This window comes from Plecotus auritus (assembly GCF_963455305.1).
Source record: "Plecotus auritus genome assembly, chromosome: 1".
NCBI classification, from domain to species: domain Eukaryota; kingdom Metazoa; phylum Chordata; class Mammalia; order Chiroptera; family Vespertilionidae; genus Plecotus; species Plecotus auritus.
The window spans coordinates 65280273-65304504 of record NC_137770.1 but is presented as its reverse complement, the minus strand read 5'-3'; the positions used below and the strand labels follow the sequence as shown (position 1 = coordinate 65304504).

Below are 24232 nucleotides of genomic sequence, written 5' to 3'. Positions count from 1 at the left end.
AATGTTTATAGAGGAAACTACAGGATTTCCAGTTGCTCCCTGTGCCATTCATTCCCTGATGAGCCCTAACCTGACCACTCCTGTTCTGTTTTCTCAGCACTTAAAACCCACGCGGCTTGTTCATCTTGCTTCGCGTTGTACACTGTTCTGCAATGGTTTCCAATTGTTTTCCAGCTAGACTGAAGCTCTGTAGAAACTACTAGGTTTTCTAATTCCCGGTTCCCGTGGATCCTGGTGTACAGTCTATGATAATATCAATGATCCCTGAACAAGCACCTCAAAACATTTTTTAAAAATCAAGCTTAAGTAGCTGCTGTTTTCAGAATGAAAGTCAGATTTTTCAATTCTTTGAACTTTTAAAAAGAAGATGAGGAGACCGATGGAGTCCATGAATTTCAGTCAGTGACACAGGTTTAAATACTAACTCTGCTTCTTACCGGTTGGATGAGCTTAGGCAAATTTCTTAAACTATCTGAACCTGAGTTTTCTCATTGGAAAAATGGGGACAGTATTACCTACTTTGAAGATTATAACAGAGATAAAACAATAAATGAACGCACTTTACATAAGGCCTGGCAACACCACTGCTCAGGAAGTACAAACCTGGCTCCTCATGTACCCTACTTGTAACCCTCTCATTACACCCCGTAAGTTGGGGAATGGTTCACTCTATTCCCCCTAGTGATTGATGTTAACCTGTATATTTTTAAACCATTCCTTCTTACTCTATCACTTTCCAATAAATGCTACCAAGACAGTGGAAAGGGAATTTAAGAAACAAAAAGGAAGCAACCACAATAGCAAAAATATTATCAACAGATTTACATTAAGACAAACACTAAAATGAAACTATTGAATGACTTAAATTCTAACGTTAACCCCTTTTTTTCAGCCACTGTTTTGAGCTAATCACCAACTTCCTTGGATTATTTCTAAGTGCACAAATTACAGAAGAGGTCCGCCTCAAAAAGCACTGGGTAGCCCTAGCTGGTTTGGCTCAGTGGATAGAGTCCACCTGGGGACTGAAGGGTCCTGGGTTCCATTTCAATCAAGGCCACATACCCAGGTTGCAGGCTTGGTCTCCAATAGGGGGGCATACAGGAGGCAGCCAATCAATGATTCTCTCTCATCATTGATGTTTCTATCTGTCTCTCCCTCTCCCTTCCTCTGTGAAATCAATAAAAAAATATATATATATTTTTTTTTAAAAAGCACTATGTAGAATGATTTTATGATCACAATAAAGGGTGCTAAATATTATTTATAAATAATAATTACACCCAACTGCCCTGTCATTTTATTCTATAAAACAGATATTGTTGGTTTTCACCTAATTTTACAGTAGCTACATGGTATCTACATCTACAGTTGAACAAATAAACTAAATAAGTAAGCAATCACTATAGGAGTTGTAACTGTTAAAGTTTTTTTCTCAAAATTCTTAAAACCCTTCTTGCCTTAAAGTAATTATTATCTACTAGAGGCCAGGTGCACGAATTTGTACATGGGTGGGATCCTTCAGCCTGGCCAGCCTGGCGGGGCATGCTGGGGGGAGGGACTGAGGGAGGTTGGCCAGCCAGGGGGAGGGATCGTGGAAGATTAGCCAGCCAGCCCCGCCCCCCATTGGGGCCCATTGGGGCCCATTGGGGCCAGGCCTGCTGGGGGAGGGACACAGGGAGGTTGGCTGTGGGAGTGCACTAACCACCAGGGGGAAGCTCCTGCATTGAGTGTTTGCCCCCTGGTGGTCAGTGCATGTCATAGCAACCAGCTGTTCCGGTCGTACCGTCGTAATGGTCGCTTAGAGTTTTATATATATAGATCTTAACAGACTTAGCAAGCAGTAGGTGGAAGTACACAGCTTCTCTTAGGCAACGGTGTTTACAGTGTGTGCTCATGCCAGACACTGTGCTAAGTGCTAGGCCAGGACTTGGTCCTTGTCACTATCAAGTCTCTACTCCTTTGGAGAATATAAATGTCCAATAACTCCAAGGATGATGACTATTATAAAAATCACAGGTGGTGGGGGGACGTCTACCAGAAAAACCTAATCAAGTCTGGTGGCTGGGATTACCTCCCTGAGGAAGGCATGCACTGAGAGAGAGAGAGAGGTGGAGGAGCTAGCCAGGCAATATGGCCAGGATGGTAGGACAGATGTTTTGGTAAAAGGAGGGAATGCAAAGAGGTCCAGAGGAAAGAGACAATGAAATTCATGCTATGGCTCTATGAATGGGTAACTGGGCTGGGGGAAGAGGAGGCCGGAAGGGCTAGCAGATGCTCAGTCATGAAGGGCTTTTTAGACTCTTCAATTAAGTATTTGTATTTCACACTGAGGACCACATCCAGCCCCTGCTGGGTGTTAAGAGTGTGGTGATCCAATTTAGTTTGTAAAAGGTTGCTCTAGCTACCTGAGGAGAACATATGAGAGGGACAAGAGTGGAAGCAGAAAGACTCAGGAAGTGACTGTGGTTGCCCAGGCAAACAAGAGGTGAATGTAGAAAAAACAAAGTAAGTCTATCCACCTGGTCTTTTATGGATGATGCAATTATTTGGATCCCATGGATTCAGGCTTTCATTCATTCAGACATTTACTATTGTCTGGTATGTAGTGGGCACCAGGACAAGGGTGAATAAGACAAAACATTCCTTATCCTCAGGGTACTTACAGTAGTAAAAGAAAATTCCTGACCAGTTCAGGAATCTGAACTATTTCAAATGTAAAGAATACAGCGCACGGAATGTAAGTGAATAGTGAAAGGTAAGAGGGTGCACCCTCATAAGCTCAATAGCTTCCTTTCTTACAAGGGCAATAGGAAATGGCAGAAATGCCTGTTTTAATAATTTCCCTGAAAACACTGTGAAAAATGGACTGGAAGGCGACCAGGTCAGACCCAGGCACCTTTGTTCATGCCTTTGCCCTCTGCCTAGAAGGCTGTTCTCTTTGGCAAAGACCTTCACCTTTTACGGCTTAGTCAAGCCTCCCTTGCCGAAACCGGTTTGGCTCAGCGGATAGAGCGTCGGCCTGCGGACTGAAGGGTCCCGGGTTCGATTCCGGTCAAGGGCATGTGCCTTGGTTGCGGGCACATCTCCAGTGGGAGGTGTGCAGGAGGCAGCTGATCGATGTTTCTCTCTCATCGATGTTTCTAACTTTCTATCCCTCTCCCTTCCTCTCTGTAGAAAATCAATAAAATATATTTAAAAAAAAAAAAAAAGCCTCCCTTAACTCGAAACAGGAGGAAGAGTTAATTAACATCTTTTCTTCCAAGTTTACACAAACATACTGCCACCAGAACTCAATGCAACAAATTATTGATTAATTTGTTTTCAATTCTACTCACTTGATAAGAAGCTTCTTGAAGGAAAAGAACAGTCTTGCACATCTCCATCTAAACTGGAATTCTGCCTGATGCATTTACTGCGGTATCGACAGTGCCTACAATACTGCCTGACACATAATGGGCACTCAATATCTCTTCAGTCAAAAAAGGAAGAAAGGAATGTGACCTTTTCATCAGAGCTCCAATTTTCCCCTTTTGAGTTCAGTAATAATTTGGTTAGTAAAAATAAGGTCCAAATTAGTTTACATTAATTCCCAAAGAGAATCAGTGCCTGTTAACTAAAATGTCACATCTGAACATTTCAACAAGGATCAAGCGATTTCTACTGGTAGCAGTGCTACCTTAAATGCTAACCTCCGATTTTTTCCACTACGGCTTTGTGCTTCCTTTCTAAATGCTGAAGATGCCTACAGCATTTCTCCAGTTTTCTTTTCAGATCTTGACATTCCTGCTTTGCCTTTTCAAGTTCTTGGAAGCTGTGTCCACAGCATGAACCTTTAATTTCAGGGATCTTTTTCTTATCTGCAAAAATTAAATGATAGCAAACCTTTATATCAATTTAGACTAAGAACTACAAGGAAGAGTACGAGGGAGGGAGGGAGGGAGAGAGGGAGGGAGGGAGGGAGGAAAGGAGGGAAAAAGGAGACCAAATGACATAACTAAAAGCTACAGTATAACTGTAAAAAGTATGATACTTAAGGGAATGACCTGGGTTTAAATCCTGTTTCCACTATTTACTGGCTGTGTGACTCGGAGATTATTGCTTAACCTCTCTGAGACTTAGTATTTTAATGTGCAAAATTGAATAAAACCATCTATTTTCGATTGCTATGAAAAATAATGCTCAGACTTTAGTATTGAATACCATTCCCCACTAAAAAGGACCTGAAATCTTCAGAAATGGCTGACTCTAGTACTGGGAAAGGGTATATACAAGATGAGGCTAGAGTATTTTGCTATACCAGAAAGTAAGAAATTACTCAAATATATAGCATGTCACAAGGAAATGGGAGCCAGTTTGAAGAGGCTCCATTAGCTGAATTTGGGACAATTTGAACACTAAGTATAGTAATGAATTATAAAATATATTTTAGCCCGGCTGGTGTGGCTCAGTGGTTGAGCATCGACCCAGGAACCAAGAGGTCACCTGGCACATGCCCAGGTTGTGGGTCCATCCCCAGTAGGGGGCGTGCAGGAGGCAGCTAATCGATGATGGTCCTCTCTCATCAATATTTCTCTCTCTCTCCCTTCCTCTCTCTCTAAAAAGTCAATAAAACATATTTTTAAAATATATATATTTTTTAAAATATGAATTCATGATTCATACCAATAATCCTACCAAAAATGGAATAGATGGATGGATGGTGGATGGATGGATGATGGATGAATAGGTAGACAAGTTGGTAAGTAGATAGGCAGATGGATGGGTGGACAGACAAACAAATAGATAAATAACTATGCAAACTGGAGGGTAGCAGGCTTTAACAGTATTGGTAATGTTCTATTTCTTAAGTCTTAAAGTGGGTTCCTGGTTGTCAGCCCTCATAACTTATATAAGCATTACATGTATTTTTTGTATGTGTCAAGTATTTAATAATTAATGTTTAAATTACTTTTTGAAATAATGAGATATTAGAAGACTATAACCAAACAGTCAACAGGAGCACTCCGGGAGTAGGATTGTAAAGGACTTTATCTCTTACTATATGTTTTGGATTATTTAAGCCTTTCTAATTACTTTGTTAATGTGTTTGTTTTTAGAGGAAAAGACCGAAGAAAGAAAAATAAATTTGTTTATAGTCTGATTTGACTTAGTCCAATTTCTTTCATATTGACAGGATTTCCCAAAGCCAAACTACTCATTTCACACACAAAAATATGATTCTCAGGCCATTTCAAATATAACAACAGACATAAAATGACACTGAAAAGTAAGGAGCAAGATATAAATTAAGGTGGTATTACCACGCACCTAATTAGCAATTAGATATTCTCAACCTCGCAGTAAGGGGAAAAGATCTGTGCACAATGAGAAAAATACTGTTGACTGACTTCTTAGGCAAGGCAGAGGTTCTCTAAGGATCCTAGTAATACTGCCTACTGAATTAGAAATGTGTGGAAACTAAGGTTATTGGCTTAATACGTATGATTTGCTCTGGCAATTCTTAGTTCTTTTCAGGTTACAAACAGAGAGAGTGTGCACGAGTTGGTATGTGGGGGGAAGGAGCAGGCTGCAAGGGGTCAATCTCCCATAAGGGATGAAAGCTACTAAAAGACATGCCAAGCCTAGCTCCAAAGCTCAGTGAATATAAGCCCTATATTCCTCTGTGACCTCTGAAAATTTCAAGGGGCTGCAGTACAGCACACTAATTCTTTTTCATAATGACAATTCTAAGTCATTAAGGAAAAGTCAAACTGTCAATTCATCAACTACTCAAGGAACGCAAATTCTGTGTCATTCACTCTGCCATGTGCTGGGGAGGAAGAGATAAAAACACTGCCCCTGCCCACAAGAAACTCACAAATAAATCAGAAAACACCTAATACACTCCAGGAACATTTCCATTAAAATAAATGGTTGAGAAGAAACCAAGATGGCGGCATAGGTAAGCACCTAAACTGCTGCCTCGCACAACAATTTCAAAACTACAACTAAAAGACAGAACGGACACCATCCAGAAACACAGGAAACCTGGCTGAGTGAAAATTCTACAACTAGAAGGAAAGAGAAAAGCTCACAGAGAATTGGAGGTACGGCAAAGGGTCTTTGTGCGCACAGAGGGAAGGGCGGCTGAGAGCCTGGCTGACTTTCTCTGGCGGAAGGGGGAAGGAAGCCCCCGACCGCACTGAACCCCAGTTCTGACTGCACTGAACCCCAGTCCCGGGTGAAACCCCGTGGACTCAGGCTCATACAGGGGGAGTCTGGACTGTCAGGTAGAGAGAAAGGCACCCGGGGGAGACCTGGGAGAGCCCCGGCAGGCAGGGTTCCGGAGGCGCGCGCACCAGTGTGCACAAAGGCTGCGGAGGTTGCCACAGGCTTTCCCTAGCAAAAGGGAGTCCGAAGCTCCTGACTGCACTGAACCCCAATTCTGACTGCACTGAACCCCAGTTCCAGGCAAGCCCCTGGGGACCCGCGCTCTTACAGGGGGGAAACTGGACTCTCGGGTGGAGACTCGGGAGCCGGGGAAGGCAGTGGTCTGCAGGCACGCGCATGCCAGTGCGCACAAAGGCTGCGGAGGTTGCCACAGGCTTTCCCTAGTGTAAGGGAGTCAGAAGCTCCTGACTGCACTGAGCCCCAGTTCTGACTGCACTGAACCCCAGTTCTGACTGCACTGAACCCCAGTTCCAGGCGAGCCCCTGGGGACCCACGCTCTTGTGGGGGGAATCTGGACTCTCGGGCAGAGACTCGGGAGCCGGGGAAGGCAAAGGTCTGCAGGCGCGTGCATGCCAGTACGCACAAAGGCTGCGGAGGTTGCCACAGGCTTTCCCTAGTGGAAGGGAGTCAGAAGCTGGGGAAGGCAGAGGTCTGCAGGTGTGCACCTGCGCAAGGGCAAGGCTGACTGGAAGCCAAGACTGTCTGCTCCGCCCTGAGACTCCACCCCATCTGAGCTGAGCACAGAGGCTATTGCAATTTGGCAAGTCTAATCCTATAAGGCTGTCTCAAACACCAAACTTCTCCCAGCGTAGACACAGCTGATCCTTACAGCCAACTGGCCTGGAGGTCAATTCCTCCCAGTGATACCAACAACAATCAAGACTTAACTACAACAAGGCTGTACACACAGTCCACAAAGGGGTGCACCAAGAGTGTCCACCTCAGGTTAACTGGGGAGGCCGACCCACTGGGCCATATAGGAAACCTAGCACACAAATCTACCCTACTAACTCAGGGAATCAATGAAAATGCGGAGACAAAGAAACAGATCACAAACGAAAGAAATGGAGGAAAACAAACGACTGGATATAGAATTCAAAACCACGGTTATAAGGCTTTTCAAGAATATCCTAAAAAAGGCCGATAAATATAACGAGACCCTCGAAGATATGAAAAAGGACAAACTAGAAATTAAACATACAATGACTGAAATGAAAAATATTATACAGAGTCCCAACAACAGACTAAAGGAACACAAGAATCAAGTCAAAGAATTGAAATACAAAGAAGCAAAAAACACTCAACCGAAAAAGCAAAAAGCAAAAAAAAAATCCAAAAAGTTGAAGATAGTGTAAGAAGACTCTGGGACAACTTCAAGCGTACCAACATCAGAATTATGGGGGTGCCAGAAGAAGAGAGAGAGCAAGATACTGAAAACCTATTTGAAGAAATAATGACCGAAAACTTCCCCCACCTGGTGAAAGAAATAGACTTACAAGTCCAGGAAGCCCACAGAACCCCAAACAAAAGGAATCCAAAGAGGACTACACCAAGACACATCATAATTAAAATGCCAAGAGCAAAAGACAAAGAGAGAATATTAAAAGCAGAAAGACAAAAACAGTTAGTTACCTACAAGGGAGTACCCATACGATTGTCAGCTGATTTCTCAACAGAAACTATGCAGGCCAGACGGAGTGGCAAGAAATTTTCAAAGTGATGAATAGCAAGAACCTACAACCAAGATTACTCTACCCAGCAAAGCTATCATTCAGAATTGAAGGGCAGATAAAGAGCTTCACAGATAAGAAAAAGCTAAAGGAGTTCATCACCACCAAACCAGTATTATATGAAATGCTGAAAGGTATTCTTAAAGAAGAGGAAGAAGAAAAAAGTAAAGATAAAAATTATGAACAACAAATACATATCTATCAACAAGTGAACCTAAAAATCAAGTGAATTAAAAACCTGAGGAACAGAATAATCTGGTGAATATAATAGAATCAGGGGCATAGAAAGGGAGTGGACTGATAATTCTCAGGGGGAAAGGGGTATGGGGGTGTTCAGGAAGAGACTGGACAAAAATCATACACCCATGGATGAGGACAGTAGTGGGGAGGTAAGGGCAGAAGGTGGGGTGGGAACCAGGTGGAGGGGAGCTATGGGGGGAAAAAAGGAGAAACAATTGTAATAATCTGAATAAAGATTTATTTTTAAAAAAATAAAAAATAAAAAATAAAAATAAAAAAAATTAAAAATAAAATAAATGGTTGAGCCCTAGCCGGTTTGGCTCAGTGGATAGAGTGTTAGCCTATGGACTGAAGAGTCCCAGGGTCAATTCCAGTCAAGGGCACATGCCCGGGTTGCAGGCTCGATCCCCAACGTGGGCGGGGGAGGGGGGGTCCTGCAGGAGGCAGCCAATCATTCTCTCTCATCACTAAAGTTTCTACCCCTCCCTCTCTCTTCCTCTCTGAAATCAATAAAAATATATTTTTTAAAAAGAAAAAAATGGTTGAAATAAACCAGTAACCTGAATGAAAAAGTATCCGATATTTGTCAATTTTCTTATGTGAAACCCTTGATTTCTCAATAAAGCCAGGGAATAAAAACATGACTGCACCATTAAAATTCTCATTATTCTCCTTCTAAACAGAATCACTTCTGAATGGAGGGAAGGCCATGAAAAAATAGACATAAGAGGGCCTAAGGCAACTCTGTCTTCTAAATGCAAAATGAAATTTAGGGGGAGGACACACATCAAGTAGGAGTAACATTACACATTTGTTCACTCAAAAACTATATACATCTTTGCTCTCCTTTTATCTTCAAAGCAATCCTCTGGAACTGTGGTCATGGATGTTACAAAGATCAGTAGGAATCAAACCCCATTACCAGCTTCTGCTTCTGTTTGTTTTGAGGCCGAGATCTGAGCATGGTGTCCAGACGTGGGTGCAGGAAGGACGACCAGGGTTCCAGGGTCTCCTCGGCCGGTGACACCCATGTTTCTCTGAAACAAATTAGCTTTATAATTAATGCCTAGTAAAAGTCTTCACACAATTCTCTATTTAACGTGCTAATATTGAACACACACACACACACACACACACACACACACACCCATCACCCTGAAACAAATCTTGCCTAAACTATCACCAATATTTTTCTATGGTGTTAATGTGAATACTGTCATTACTATGAACTAGTCTCTCTAATTTTCCAAATTAGAATATTATCTGGCAGAGGACTGGCGGCCAACTATGAGACAGATGGAGATACATATGAATTTGAAGTATTTTAGTAGTTTATGTGATCAAACCATTGGATAGACTAGGTGAAATCAAAATTGCTCTTGAAAATCCAGAACATCTTCACTGCAGCAGGAATCAAATTCATTAGAAACTATAACAGCGATCTTTTGCCTTCTGTGAATTGAAAGTAAAATAACAACAGTAAAAAAAATTTTTTAACTTACATAAGTTTCTAAATATTTTCATATATGCTGCCATTTTGAAAGGAAGGCCAGTTAAATCCCAATGTTAAAAAGAGAAACTGATCAATAAAGAAATTTAAAAAAAAGAGAAACTGAGGCTCACCTAAATGAAGCACCTTGCACAAGACCATTTCTTCCGTAACACGTATTGAACACTTTCTGCATTCTAGTCCTGTTACAGGCAATACAGCCACTAAACTAATTCGTGGTGAGACATTCTTTTAAGGTAGTATTTTCAGATTGTGGACAACTACTAAATCCCAAAGAATGATCTTGAGAGGGCTGTCTTGCTTAATTACTTAAAACACATTATACTAGTATATGCTGGATTCTAGAAGCCTTTATTTTGATTATGAGAAACTCATTTAACTGACTGTCAGGAAACCTACCTAAGATGTCCACCACAAGCAGAGATCAGCAAGTAAAGAGAAGAGGCAAATTCCGAGCATTCAAGAGGACACAGATGGGGTTGAGGCCAAAAGGAGTAATAAAAGTGGAGCCCCCAAACAGTCAATGTTTCCAGTTTCTACTCAAAACTGGAGAAAAGCTAAGATAACAAAAAAAATTAGGAAGCACTTTTTGGTCTTAGCTTTTACTTGACTTTGGTGGTAAGAAAAGATAGAATGTACATCCTTAAGTCTGCTTGAAATTTTTATTCCAATTGGTATTTTTCTTTTCTTTTTCAACTATGAAATGTTGTGTTAATATATTTTGATATGTTCATTTCCTTGGACACTTGATTTTTAATTCATTTCATCCTTTCCATTGTATGTATGTATTTATTTATTTATTTTTAAGCATTTATATTGATTTCAGAGAGGAAGGAAGACGGAGGAGAGACAGAAACATCAATGATGAGAATCATTGATCAGCTGTCTTCTGCATGCCCCCTGCTGGGGATCAAGCCTGCAACCAGGGCATTTGCCCCTGACTGGAATCAAACCTGGGACCCTTCAGTCTGCAGGCCGACGCTCTATCCACTGACCCAAACCAGCTAGGGCCATCCTTTCCATTTTAAAAAAACCTTTGATCAAGAGAATTACAGGCCAATATCCCTCATGAACATAGATGCCAAAATCCTCAACAAAATTCTAGCAAATCGGATCAAGCAGTATATCAGAAAGATCATACACCATGACCAAGTACGATTTATCCCAGGAATGCAGGGATGGTACAATATCCGCGAATCAATAAACATGATACATCACATAAACAAATTGAGAGATAAAAATCACATAGTCATATCAATTGATGCAGAAAAAGCATTTGACAAAATCCAACACCGTTTCTTGATAAAAACTCTCAGCAAGGTGGGAATAGAAGGATCATACCTAAACATAATAAAAGCTATATATGATAAACCCACAGCTAACATCATACTCAATGGGCAAAAACTAAAACCATTTCCTTTAAGAACAGGAACAAGACAGGGATGCCCACTCTCACCACTCCTGTTTGACATAGTACTGGAAGTACTAGCCATTGCAATTAGACAAGAAGAAGAAATAAAAGGCATCCAAATTGGAAAAGAAGAAGTAACAAAGCTGTCCTTATTTGCAGATGACATGATTTTGTACATAAAAACCCCAAAAGACTCCATCAAAAAACTAATAGACTTAAAAAAAACAAAAAAACTAATAGACTTAATAAATGAATTCGGCAATGTAGCAGGATACAAAATTAACGCCAAGAAATTTATGGCATTTCTATACACCAATAGTGAACTTACAGAAAGAGAGACTAAAAAAGCAATCCCATTTACCATTGCACCAAAAAAATTAAGATACCTAGGAATAAGCTTAACTAAGGAGGTAAAAGACCTATACGCGGAAAACTACAGGACACTGAAAAAAGAGATAGAGGAAGACGTAAACAGATGGAAGAACATACCATGTTCATGGATTGGTAGAATCAACATCATTAAAATGTCCATACTACCCAAAGCAATCTATAGATTCAATGCACTCCCCATTAAAATACCAACAGCATATTTCACATACCTAGAAAGAACTCTCCAAAAATTCATCTAGAATAAAAAAAGACTCCGAATAGCCACAGCAATCCTGAGAAAGAAGAACAAAGTAGGTGGGATCTCAATACCAGATTTCAAGCTGTATACAAAGCCACTGTTCTCAAAACAGCTTGATACTGGCACAAGGACAGACATATAGACCAATGGAATGGAATAGAGAATCTAGATATCGACCCAAACCACTATGCTCAATTAATATTTGACAAAGGATGCATGGACATACAATGGAGTCAAGACAGTCTCTTCAATAAATGGTGTTGGGCCGAAACCGGTTTGGCTCAGTGGATAGAGCGTCAGCCTGCAGACTGAAAGGTCCCAGGTTCGATTCCAGTCAAGGGCATGTACCTTGGTTGCGGGCACATCCCCAGTGGGAGGTGTGCAGGAGGCAGCTGATCAATGTTTCTCTCTCATCGATGTTTATAACTCTGTATCTCTCTCCCTTCCTCTCTGTAAAAAATCAATAAAATATATTTTTTTTAAAAAATGGTGTTGGGAAAAATGGACAGATACATGCAAAAAAAATGAAACTAGACCACCAACTCACACCATACACAAAAATTAACTTAAAATGGATAAAGGACTTAAACATAAGACGGGAAACCATAAAAATACTAGAGGAATCCACAGGCAGAGAAATCTCAGACATATGCCGAAGCAATGTCTTCTTCACCGATACCACTTCTAGGCCAATGGAAGCGAAAGAGAAAATAAACAAATGGGACTACATCAAAATAAAAAGCTTTTGCACAGCAAAAGAAACCATCAACAAAACAACTTAAGAAAGCTCACTGTATGGGAGAACATATTTGCAAATGTTATCACAGATAAAGATTTAATCTCCAACATCTACAGGGAACTTATACGACTTAATAAAAGGAAGATAAATGATCCAATAAAAAAATGGGCAACGGACCTAAATAGAATCTTTTCGAAAGAAGACAGAAGGAAGGCCAAGAGACATATGAAAACATGCTCAAAGTCACTAATTATCCGAGAGATGCAAATCAAAACGACAATGCGGTACCATCTCACACCTGTCAGAATGGCAATCATCAACAAATCAACAAACGATAAGTGCTGGTGAGGATGCGGAGAAAAAGGAACCCTTGTGCACTGCTGGTGGGAATGCAGACTGGTGCAGCCACTGTGGAGAACAGTATGGAGTTTCCTCAAAAAACTAAACATAGAACTCCCATTTGACCCAGTAATCCCACTCCTAGGAATATATCCTAAGAAACTAGAAACACCAATCAGAAAGGATATATGCACCCCTATGTTCATAGCAGCACAATGTACAATAGCTAAGATTTGGAAACAGCCTAGGTGCCCATCAGCAGATGACTGGATCAGAAAACTATGGTACATCTACACAATGGAATACTATGCTGCCATAAAATATAAGGAATTCTTACCATTTGCAGCAACCTGGATGGAACTGGAGAACATTATGCTAAGTGAAATAAGCCAGTCAATGAAAGAAAAATTCCACATGACCTCACTCATTTGTGGATAATAAAGAACATTATAAACTGATGAACAAAAAAATAGATATAGAGGCAGTAAAGCACCAAACAGACTGTCAAATTACAGCAGGAAGGTTAGGGAGCGGTGGGGGAGATAAGAGATCAACCAAAGGACTTGCATGCATGCATATAAACATAACCAATGGACGCAAAACATTAGGGGGTGAGGGCATGTATGGGAGTGGGGGGGGGGGCAATGGTAAGATATGTACATATATAATACCTTAATAAAAAAAATGGAAAAAAAAAAAAGAAAACTAAAAATGGAGCTCCCATTTGACCCAGTAATCCACTTCTAGGAATATATCCCAAGAAACTAGAAACACCAATCAGAAAGGATATATGCACCCCTATGTTCATAGCAGCACAAATCACCATAGCTAAGATTTGGAAACAGCCTAAATGCCCATCAGCAGATGAGTGGATTAGAAAACTATGCTACATTTACACAGTGGAATACTACACTGCTATAAAAAAAGAAGGAATTCTCACCATTTGCAGCAGCATGGATGGACCTGGAGAGCATTATGTTAAGTGAAATAAGCCAGGCAATGAAAGAAAAATACCACGTGATCTCACTCATTTATGGAAAATAAAGAACATTATAACCTGATGAATAAAAAGATAGATGCAGAGGCAGTAAGGCACTGAACAGACTGTCAAATTACAGCAGGAAGGCTGGGGAGTCTTGGGGAGGGAGGGAAATAGATCAACCAAAGGACTTGTATGCATGCATATAAGCACACCAATGGACACAAGACATTGGGTGGGGGGGTGGGATGAGGGCATGCGACAGGGGGTAGGGGAGGCTGGGGGAAGGTCAATGAGGGAAAAAAAGGAGATATATGTACTAATATATGTAATATTTTAGACAATAAAAAAGAAAAAAAAGAAAAAGAAAAAATAAAAGAAAAAAGAAAAAAACAACCTTTGATCATCTAAATTATTTTAATGGGACTTATTTTATATATACCTGTTGATCAATGTTCCTGTTTTAATTTTCGTGAACAGCTCTAAAAACTATAAATTTAATAAATCATCAATCACAGCTCTTCACATTTATGGCACCTATATTGCAAATCTATAATCACTGCTTTACCTCAAGGTTCTGAAATGAGTTAGCTTTAAAAGAGCAAAAGTCAATTATTACTCTGTGACAAACGCCAGATTAGGCATTTCAAAGCCACCCTTTTCTCAGGAATGGAATCTGATCCCACCCAACTAAAGTCACAAAAGTCTAAGTTCTTAGCGAAATTACGTGATTCTGTCTCCAGAGACATGTAAGCCACATTGAGTCATACAAATGATCTTACACTGTTTGCCCAATTATAAGCCCTATAAAAAGACCCCAGGTTTGATTTCATATTAATGGTAGAAGAAAGGTGTTACATTTTCTTGGGGGAAGGAGTCTCACCCAATTATTCTTTTCTTTTTTTTTTTTTTTTTAAATATATTTTATTGGTTTTTTACAGAGAGGAAGGGATAGGGATAGAGAGTTAGAAGCATCGATGAGAGAGAAAGATCGGTCAGCTGCCTCCTGCACACCTCCTACTGGGGACGTGGCCGCAACCAAGGTACATGCCCTTGACCGGAATCAAACCCGGGACCTTTCAGTCCCCAGGCCGACGCTCTATCCACTGAGCCAAACCGGTCAGGCTCACCCAATTATTCTTAAATTGAAAGCAACTAGTAAGTAATAACATCTTTTGAAATCAGTAATTTAAAATATCAGATTTGAGCTATAGAGAAGATGGCGGCATAGGTTAACGTAGTACTCACCACCTCCCACAACCCATGAAAATTACAACTAAAATATAGAACAATCATCATTCAGAAATGCCTAAAATTAGACTGAATGAAAGCCCTCCAACTAGAAAATTTAAAGAAACCACACTGAGACTGGTAGATGGGGCAGAGGCACAGAATGGGCTGGTCCAATACGTGTTTTCAATTGGGATGGATATCTTGGCTGAGAAAGCCTCCTGTGAGGAGCAAGGGGTCCCGGCTCCACATCAAAACTGTCAGCCCAGGGTTCCAGTGCCGGGAAGAGAAGTCCCCGTAACTCTGGGCTGTAAAAACCAGCAGGAATTATGGCTAAGTGACACAGAAGCTGCCAGAGACCCAGGCAGTTCTTCTTAAAGGGGCCTTGCACAGACTTACTCCTTCTGATCTCCAGTGCTGGACAGCAGCTTGAAAGGATCCAGGGACATATGGGGAGGAACTAAATTGTCTAGCATCAGGGCAAGAACTTGGGGAGCAGCTATCTCCTAAACAAAGTGCTGTCAGAGGTCATTGTTTCCCTGCTGAGATCTCCCTACAAACAGAGCTGACTGGCAGGTGCTCCATCATTCTGGCCAACATTGTTCACCCTGGTGATCCCCTGAGATTCCACCCCAAGCAATTTGCAGCCCTATCCAACCTGTTTGCAGTGGCTTTTTTATATTAATGGCCTGTTCTGGCTCAGGCTTCAGATTTTCCTAAAATCTCTCAAGCAAGCAGCAGTTGGACTTGGTGTGCACCATTCCTCTCAATAAGTGGCCCCAGGCCTGGCACTAACAGCAACTTGCCAAGGTTCACAGCTTGGCCTCTCCTGGGCACCTCCTAGCACAACGTAAGTAGCAGCCATCTGCAGATTGCTCTGTAGCTTATGCCAGGTGGCCCCAGGCAGGGGACAAGCAGTGACTGACTTTGCACCTCCTGAGAGGCCCCGGAACCATTGCACCTTGTGGAAAGCTTCAGACCACAGCAGATTACAGCTCTACCACATCTACAAGCAACACACTCAAAGGGCGGACTCAGTGAGCACCAAAGCCCCACTGAAGCAAGTCCTGCTCCATAGGGGTTTCTCTTGCACAGCAGCTCTTCCACTATAGTCACAGCTAGTCCTCATAGCCAATTGGCCTAGGGGTCAATTCTTCCCAGTGATTCCAACAGTAATCAAGGCTCAACTACAACAGGACAGTGCACACAGCCCACACAGGAGCATATCTAGAGTGCCCAGCTTAGGTGACTGGGTATGCTGAGCCACTAGGCCCTACAAGGACCCCTACTACACAAGGCTACTCTACCAATTCCAGGAGACATAGCAGCTCTACCTAATACATAGAAACAAACACAGGGAAGCAGCCAAAATGTGGAGACAAAGAAACATGTCGCAAATGAAAGAACAGGAGAAATCTCCAGAAAAAAAGAACTAAATGAAATGGAAGCAAGCAACCTACTAGATACAGAGTTCAAAACAATGGTTATAAGGATGCTCAAGGAACTTAGTGAGAATTTCAAGGAAATTAGTGAAGACATCAATAACTAAAAAAGGACTAGTCAGAAATAAAGGATACACTAACTGAAATGAAGAATAATTTACAGGAATTAATAGTAGAGGAGAGGATGCCAAGAATCAAATCAGCAACTTGAAATATGAGGAAGCAAAAAACAGCCAAACAGAAGAGCAAAAGGAGAAAAGAATCCAAAATTATGAAGATAGTATAAAGAGCCTCTGGGACAATTTCAAGTGTACCATAATTTGCATCATCGGGGTGCCAGAAGGAGAAGAGAGAGTACAAGAAATTAAAAACCTATTTGAAGAAATAATGACAGAAAACTTCCCCTACCTGGTGAAATAGACTTACTAGTCCAGGAAGCACAGAGAGTCCCAAACAAGAGGAACCCAAGAGGCCCACACCAAGAGACATCATAATTAAAATGCCAAAGGTTAAAGACAAACAGAGAATCTCAAAAGCAGCAAGAGAAAAGCAGTTAGTTAGCTATAAGGGAGCTCCATAAGACTGTTTGCCGATTTCTCAACAGAAACTTTGCAGGCCAGAAGGGAGTGGCAAGAAATATTCAGTGATGAAAAATAAGGACCTACAACCAAGATTACCCAGCAAAGCTATCATTTAGAATTGAAGGTCAAATAAAGAGCTTCACAGAGAAGAAAAAAGCTAGAGTTCATCACTGCCAAACCAGTATTATATGAAATGTTGAAGGGTCTTTTTTAAGAAGAAAAAATAAATAATATGAACAATAAAATGGCAATAAATATATATCTATCAACAATGGAATCTAAAAATCAAAATAAATAAACAAGGACTCTAATGAACAAAAAAAACCTGATGAATAAAATAGAAGCAGAGGCATGGAAACATGTAACAGACTGACGAATCTTGGAGGGAAGAGTGGGGGAGAGGGGAGGGGAGGAAAGAGCAGGAAGAGCTTAACCAAAGAACTTATATTCATATATGCATTACCCATTGACACAGACAATAGGGTGGGGCAGGATCCAGTGGAGGAGGGCAATGAAGGGAAAAAAAGCGGGGGAGGGGACATCTGTAATACTCTCAACAATAAAGATTTTAAAAATAATAACAATAAAAGAATTAAAAATATCAACTGGAGCCTGGCTGGTGTGGCTCAGTGGTTTAGTGTGGACCTATGCACTAGGAAGTCATTGGTTTGATTCCTGGTCAGGGCACATCCCCAAGTTGCAGGCTCAAACCCCAGTGGGGGGCATGCAGGAGACAGCCAATCAATGTTGCGGTTTATCTCTCATCAATGCTTTTAACTCTCTCTCCCTCTCAGTCTAAAATCAATAAAAACCTATTAAAAAACAAAACAAAACAAAAAACGACAGGATTGAAATGGGGTGGGGTGGGATTTATCTTTCAGGTTTCTTCAGCTCTAAAATTCTGGGGTGCAGAAAGGCTGAGCTGCATCATGTGTATCCTACCAAAACCCAAGGGATTTGTACTTTCTTTTTCAGATGACAAACAATACTATACGATTACCCAGGATAATAACTTAGTTATCCCCAAGTATGGGACTGGAATTCAGATTTCTTTCCTAGCTTATGACTCTTTGCAGGAGGTATTAATACCAAATGCTCAATTCTTGCCTTGAAAAATATTTAATCATGCTATCTGACTGAATTAGCTCATATCTCAACTCTTCTATCAGACAAACCTTATAATACTGGTTTGTTTTTTCTTCCTCTAATTACAAATGTTGAAACTGGCTGATCACAATGCCTAGAGTATTATTCTGGATTTTTCACTCATACCAAATTTCTTCAGTCATAAGGGAGCAAGACTTTGACTTTATCAACTGTTCCACAAACTCAAAGTTGGTGTCAAAAAGTACTTATAGAATAAGAAGGATACAATGATTTCATTACACATGCATGTACACAGTACACCAGCCAAGCTGGGCTTCCGAGCAAGCCATACCTCTACTGGCTTGTTTCTACATCAATATTCTTTATACTTGTTTGGCACTTTTTTGCCTATATGAGATATAAATTCCTTGAGGGCAAGAAACAGATTTCTAAACTCTTTAGAAGCTCTTAAGAAACCCTACTTTAATATGATGCATATTTCTTGGAGTGGCAATGCCGAAAAAATAAAATAGGAATGAGAGTTACTCCGTTTCTGAAATCTCAGGCACTTACAAAGAATAGCATATATTTTTTTTAGGAAAAAAAGATGTCTGGGGGTTAAAAACTCTGCCTCATATTTATGGCACTATGAAGAAGTAATGTTATTTTGGAAAAAAAAAGGATGCAATGCTTTAGATTTGTTACAAAAAGTTTTTTAAACCACTGGTTAAAAAACACACAAGTATTACATCTGCAAAATGAAAGAAAAAAATACCGAATGCAACTTCTACAATCTTCCTTGATGTTTAACAGCTCTTTTCACTTCCTGGGCACATACCTTTTCCCATTCTGAGTTGGCATTTTCCGTAAGCAGGGAGAGCATATCTTGAAGTGCTTTCTGAATGCAGGCCTTTAGTTTTTCAAAATATCGCACAGACACCCACTTTGAAGAACACATCGACACGAGTTCTGAGAGATGCTTGTTCTCTGAACCAGAGGCTTGCTCCTTCGGGGTATCCTTTAGCAAAAGATCAAGGACAGTCAGAATGTCCTCCTCGTACTGACAGATTTCCAGCTGGACCCGCCTGGCTTCCTGCACAGTCCACTCCCTGCGACTCTGGTCTAGACAAGTTTGCAATTCTGTCTCCTTCTGGAGGAGCAGTTCAGCTTTCTGTTTCAGAAAGTCTTCTTTAGCTGCTGCAAGCACCTCATTAATTTTATTTCGATGATCATCTAAAAACTGTCTGTAATCTTGTTCATTTTGTTCTTGAATTCTGTGGATTTCTTCTTGCTTTTCTTTGTTCCATTCACTCCGGGCTTTTGCCAACTCGGCCCTTACAACCACAGGGACTTCCTCGGCCTTCAGTTCCAGCTCTTTCTGAAGAGAATGAATCTTCTCCTCCAATTCCTTTCCAGGTGTTACATTTTTCTTCATATTTTCAAGCTCGCTTTTCCATTTCTCTTTAGCTTCAGAAACAGCAAGCAATATCTAAACGACATAATGTACTTTTAAAAATCTTTAAGATTCTCCTCATTAATAAAAAAAATTAAAGTAATTATTTGGGTTAACCTCTAAACTTAGTAAGAGATTTAGAATCAAAATTAAGGGGAAACAGTGAATTTAGATATTATTCCTAAAATATTCTTACACTATACTTAAGGATCTTTTCCTTCATTTTAAGTCACCTAACATTTTATCTTATGTTATTTATAAAACAAAATATCTGCCCTGGCTAGCACAGCTCAGAGGTTAGATCATCGGCCTGCACACCACAGAGTCAGGGGTTTGATTCCTGGTCTAGGGCACATACCTGAGTTTCAGGTTCAGTTTCCGGCCCTGGTCTGGGTGCTTGCAGGAGGCAGCCAATTGATGTGTCTTTCTTACATCATGTTTCTCTCTCTCTCTTTCTCTCTCTCTGTCTTTCTCTCCTCTCTCTCCCTGTCCTCCCTGATCTTTCAAGCTCTCTAAATAATCCGTGGAGCCCAGTGGTTGAGCTCAGTGGTTAAGCATCAACCTATGAACCAGGAGGTCACGGTTCAATTCCCAGTCGGGGCACATGCCCGGGATTACGGGCTCAATCCCCAGTGTGGAGCATGCAGGAGGCAGCCAATCAATGATTCTCTCTCATAATTGATGTTTCTATCTCTCCCTCTCCCTCTCCCTTCCTCTCTGAAATCAATAAAAACATATATATATATAAAATAATCAATGGAAAAAGTGTCCTCCGGTGAGGATTAACAAAAAACAAAAACAAAACACGGTTTCTTGATGAAGAATTAGAACTTTAAACTGGCCAAAAATATGTATTTGTAATTATTTACTCAAAACTAATTTTAGGAAAAATCCATATCACTTGTTTTATACAGATGAGGTCTCAAATTTTATCTAAAGCCTCAAAACAAATTAAGCATCATTTACATAAAGCAAAAGCAGCCTCATAAGGAAATCTTATTGTTATTTATGAATATAACACATACCTGCATAATTACTTGCTGACAAACATAATTGTATTTTCATAATTGCAATTTTAGTGGTAATGCAGTTCATTAAATGACAATAGCAAACATAAAAGGTTATTTCCCCCCCTTATCGTTAATTTTCTTTTATAACAGAACAGAAATAGTAGATCATAGAAAATAAGAGTATGTAACCAAAAAGTAACAGGGAATCAAAACACCTGGGCTCTAGCTCTAATCCTCCTTAGTACAGTAGAGTGCTTATCAGAGGGGGCCCTGGAGACCAACTGCTGCGGGATCTCAGGAATTAGCTTTGGGACCTCAGGCCCATTCCTCAACTTCCTGGAGCCTCAGTTTCCTCAGCAATAAAATCGGGATAGCCTTGGCCAGGTTGCTCAGGTGGTTGGAGTGTGATTCCATACACCAAAAGGTTGTGGCTTCGATTCCCAGTCAGGGCAAATACGGGAAACAACCAATCGATGTTTCTTGGGTGAGGATTACAAAATAAATAAATAAATAGATAAATAAATAAAATGGGGATAATTATCATGCCTACATGAAAGAGTTATTTTAGGATTAAATGACAGAGATAATCCATTTGAAGCACTTAGCCCAGAGTGTGGCAAATAATAAGGATTCAATAATGTTATGTAGTTATTGTTGCTTTTGACTTCTTGAACTTGGAAAAGTCAATCTCTTTAGCATTTGGTGTCTTCATCTATATAATGAGCAAACTGGATAATGACCTTGAATCCCTTTTAGTTCTAATATCCACTGAGTGACTCCAAAAAGTCATTAGAATACAAAGTGTTAAAAGAATTGGGTATCTCCAAAGGCTTAGCCTAGATTAATTAATACTACACTTTTGTTCCTTATGCTGCGATAGGCTATCTGCTTACAAAATTTTCTATTATGTAATTACTAGAGGCCCGGTGCATGAAAATTCATGCACTGGATGGGGGTCCATCAGCCCAGCCTGCCCCCTCTCACAGTCTGGGAGCCCTCAGGGGCAGGAGGTGACCAGGTGATCAGGGGACGGCGACGCCCCATCACACCTCTGCTGCTGCCACTGCTGGCAGCGCAAGCCTTGGCCGGCCCTGGTTACCTGAGCCTCGGGCGGCCCTGGGCGGCTGCCATCTGAGGCTTGCCTGTGCCTCAGGCCGGCCGTGGGTGGCTGGGCAGCTGCCATCCAAGACTTGCCTGCGCCTCGTGCCGGCTATGGGCGGCTGGGGGATGAGGGGGCTGGGGGACTCTGGAGGCAGGCACGCAGAGCGGCCAGGCCCGCCCCCAGGCCTTGCCATACACCTTGCCGCACGCCTGCCACCCCGGTGTGGCTAAGGGGACTGGTCTCCGCCATCTTGTGGCAGTGGGCGCCGCCATCTTTGAGGGCATGGCAGTCAATTAGCATATTCCCTCTTTATTGGCTGTGGGTGCTGCTATCTTTGAGGGTGGGGCAGTCAATTAGCATATTCCCTACTTATTGGCTGTGGGTGCTGCCATCTTTGAGGGTGGGGCAATCAATTAGCATATTCCTTCCTTATTGGCTGTGGGTGCTGTCATCTTTGAGGGTGGGACAGTCAATTAGCATATTCCCTCCTTATTGGCTGTGGGTGCTGCCATTTTTGTGATGGTGTGAGGGTCAATTAGCATATTCCCTCTTTTTTATTTATTTAATATATTTTATTGATTTTTTACAGACAGGAAGGGAGAGGGATAGAGAATTAGAAACATTGATGAGAAACATCGATCAGCTGCCTCCTGCACACCCCCCACTGGGGATGTGCCTGCAACCAAGGTACATGCCCTTGACTGGAATCGAACCTGGGACCCTTCAATCCGCAGGCAGATGCTCTATCCACTGAGCCAAACCGGTTAGGGCATATTCCCTCTTTTTTAGATAGGATAGCAAACATCTTCACCTATACAGATTTATAAACACGTTATATATCTTTATTCAATTGTATGTGCTCTTAAATAGTTGCATATAATAATTTAAAAATTTGAAGTAATTGCATTTGAATTACTTTACTAAAAGGAACCCACAAAGAATTCACAGTAAAATTCTTTTGCTACCAGCAGAATGGTTCAGTTGTGTATGAAACATGTTTAAAGAATGCTTTAGAGAAAACAGGTCATGTCACAATGGATGCCTGGAAATCACTGCCAGGTGGCAGGCGGAGGTAGTGGATCCTACGGAATGTGGATCGCCAGCCCAAGCTCACTAAAAGCACACATCCTCACATGAAGTTTTACAAGGAGCAACGGACAGCATTTGTTGACTCAGTGGTTCCCAACTTTGCTGCATATTTGAATCACATAAGCACCTTCTAAAAATCCCAATGCCCAAGCCACACCCCATACCAAGTAGAACATAAAGTGTGGGAGCCAGGCAACAATATATTTTTTAAAAATCCTCAAGGTTTCCCAATGTGCAGCAAAGTGTGGGGACCGCCAAACCAACCTGACGACTTCTTGACTCTGAGAAATGGCTTTAAATTTCCACACACTTGATGAAGACTCTAATCCTGCAAAAACTTGCCTCTCTAGCCAGTGCTAGGAAACTGGACCTTGCCCGCCTCCTGTGGTTTGAGGGTGGATGCCCAACATGCTAACATTGTTCTGTGGCTGAATAATTATCTCAATCGTGCAACTCCCACCCACGTGTGGTCTAAAGACCAGCAGTGTCATGTCAGCGGGGAGCCTGTCTGAAATGCAAATTCTCAGGACTCACTCGAGACCCTCCAAATCAGATTTCCAGGAGAAAAGCCCAGGAATCTGCTTTAACAAACCCTCCAGGTGACTCTTGTGCCTGCTCAAGTTTGAGAAGCAACACACTGTCCTCTGGTCTCTATATTTCTGCATTCGCGTAAGTGCAGGGCTCTGTGTTCTTAAGGAATGATCTCTTTTCTGTTTTCTATATTCTGCCCAACTTTATTACTCTTCAGCTATGAGACACACATGCATAACATCCTATTATTTCCTCTTTCTCTCTGCCTCCTAAATTTCCTTTTGAACTATTTCAACAAACTAAAAAGTATAGAGAATAATGTAATAAACACCCAGGTACTGCCACATGACTTAATGCTAGATTAAAACACTTTTATTTATGTTGGATTATTTCCTTAAGTAATTTGTGGAATAAGATTACAAATACAATGTATGAATCATTATAATGTCTGTCATGCACATTATTATCCAAAGTGTTTGTGACATTGGGACAGTAGCACATGCTTGATACTACAATCCATGATGTTTTGTGTATTACAGATAAGAAGAGAGGATTTATACATTTGGCACAAAATGGCACCTGAAGTTTGGCTTAGTTTGCATGTCTCCAATCTGGAAGGTATGAATGTTTTTCCATTGGTTTTTGCTATTTGGGATTTTCATGAAGATTATTTGTTCACTAGAGGCCCAATGCATGAAATTCGTGCACGGGGGTGGGGGGTGTCCCTCAGCCCAGCCTGCACCCTCTTCAATCTGGGACCCCTTGACAGATGTCCGACTGCCCGCTTAGGCCCAATCCCAGTGGGATTGGGCTTAAACAGGCAGTCGGACATCCCTCTCATGATCCAGGACTGCTGGCTCCCAACCACTTGCCTGCCTACCTGCCTGATTGCCACTAACCGCTTCTGCCTGCCAGCCTGATC

At 41.2% G+C, this 24232-nt stretch overlaps 1 protein-coding gene across 1 annotated transcript in view; it reads right to left on the bottom strand.

The window, feature by feature from the left end:
• Positions 1 to 24232, bottom strand: part of CEP152 (centrosomal protein 152) — a 104736-nt gene that overhangs the window by 8119 nt on the left and 72385 nt on the right. Inside the window, exons 20-22 of the mRNA XM_080677406.1 lie at positions 18964 to 19614; positions 9103 to 9217; positions 3690 to 3857 (exon numbers count right to left, since the gene is read on the bottom strand). Of these exons, the coding sequence (XP_080533532.1) occupies positions 3690 to 3857; positions 9103 to 9217; positions 18964 to 19614 (934 nt within the window). The remainder of the gene's footprint in view (positions 1 to 3689; positions 3858 to 9102; positions 9218 to 18963; positions 19615 to 24232) is intronic.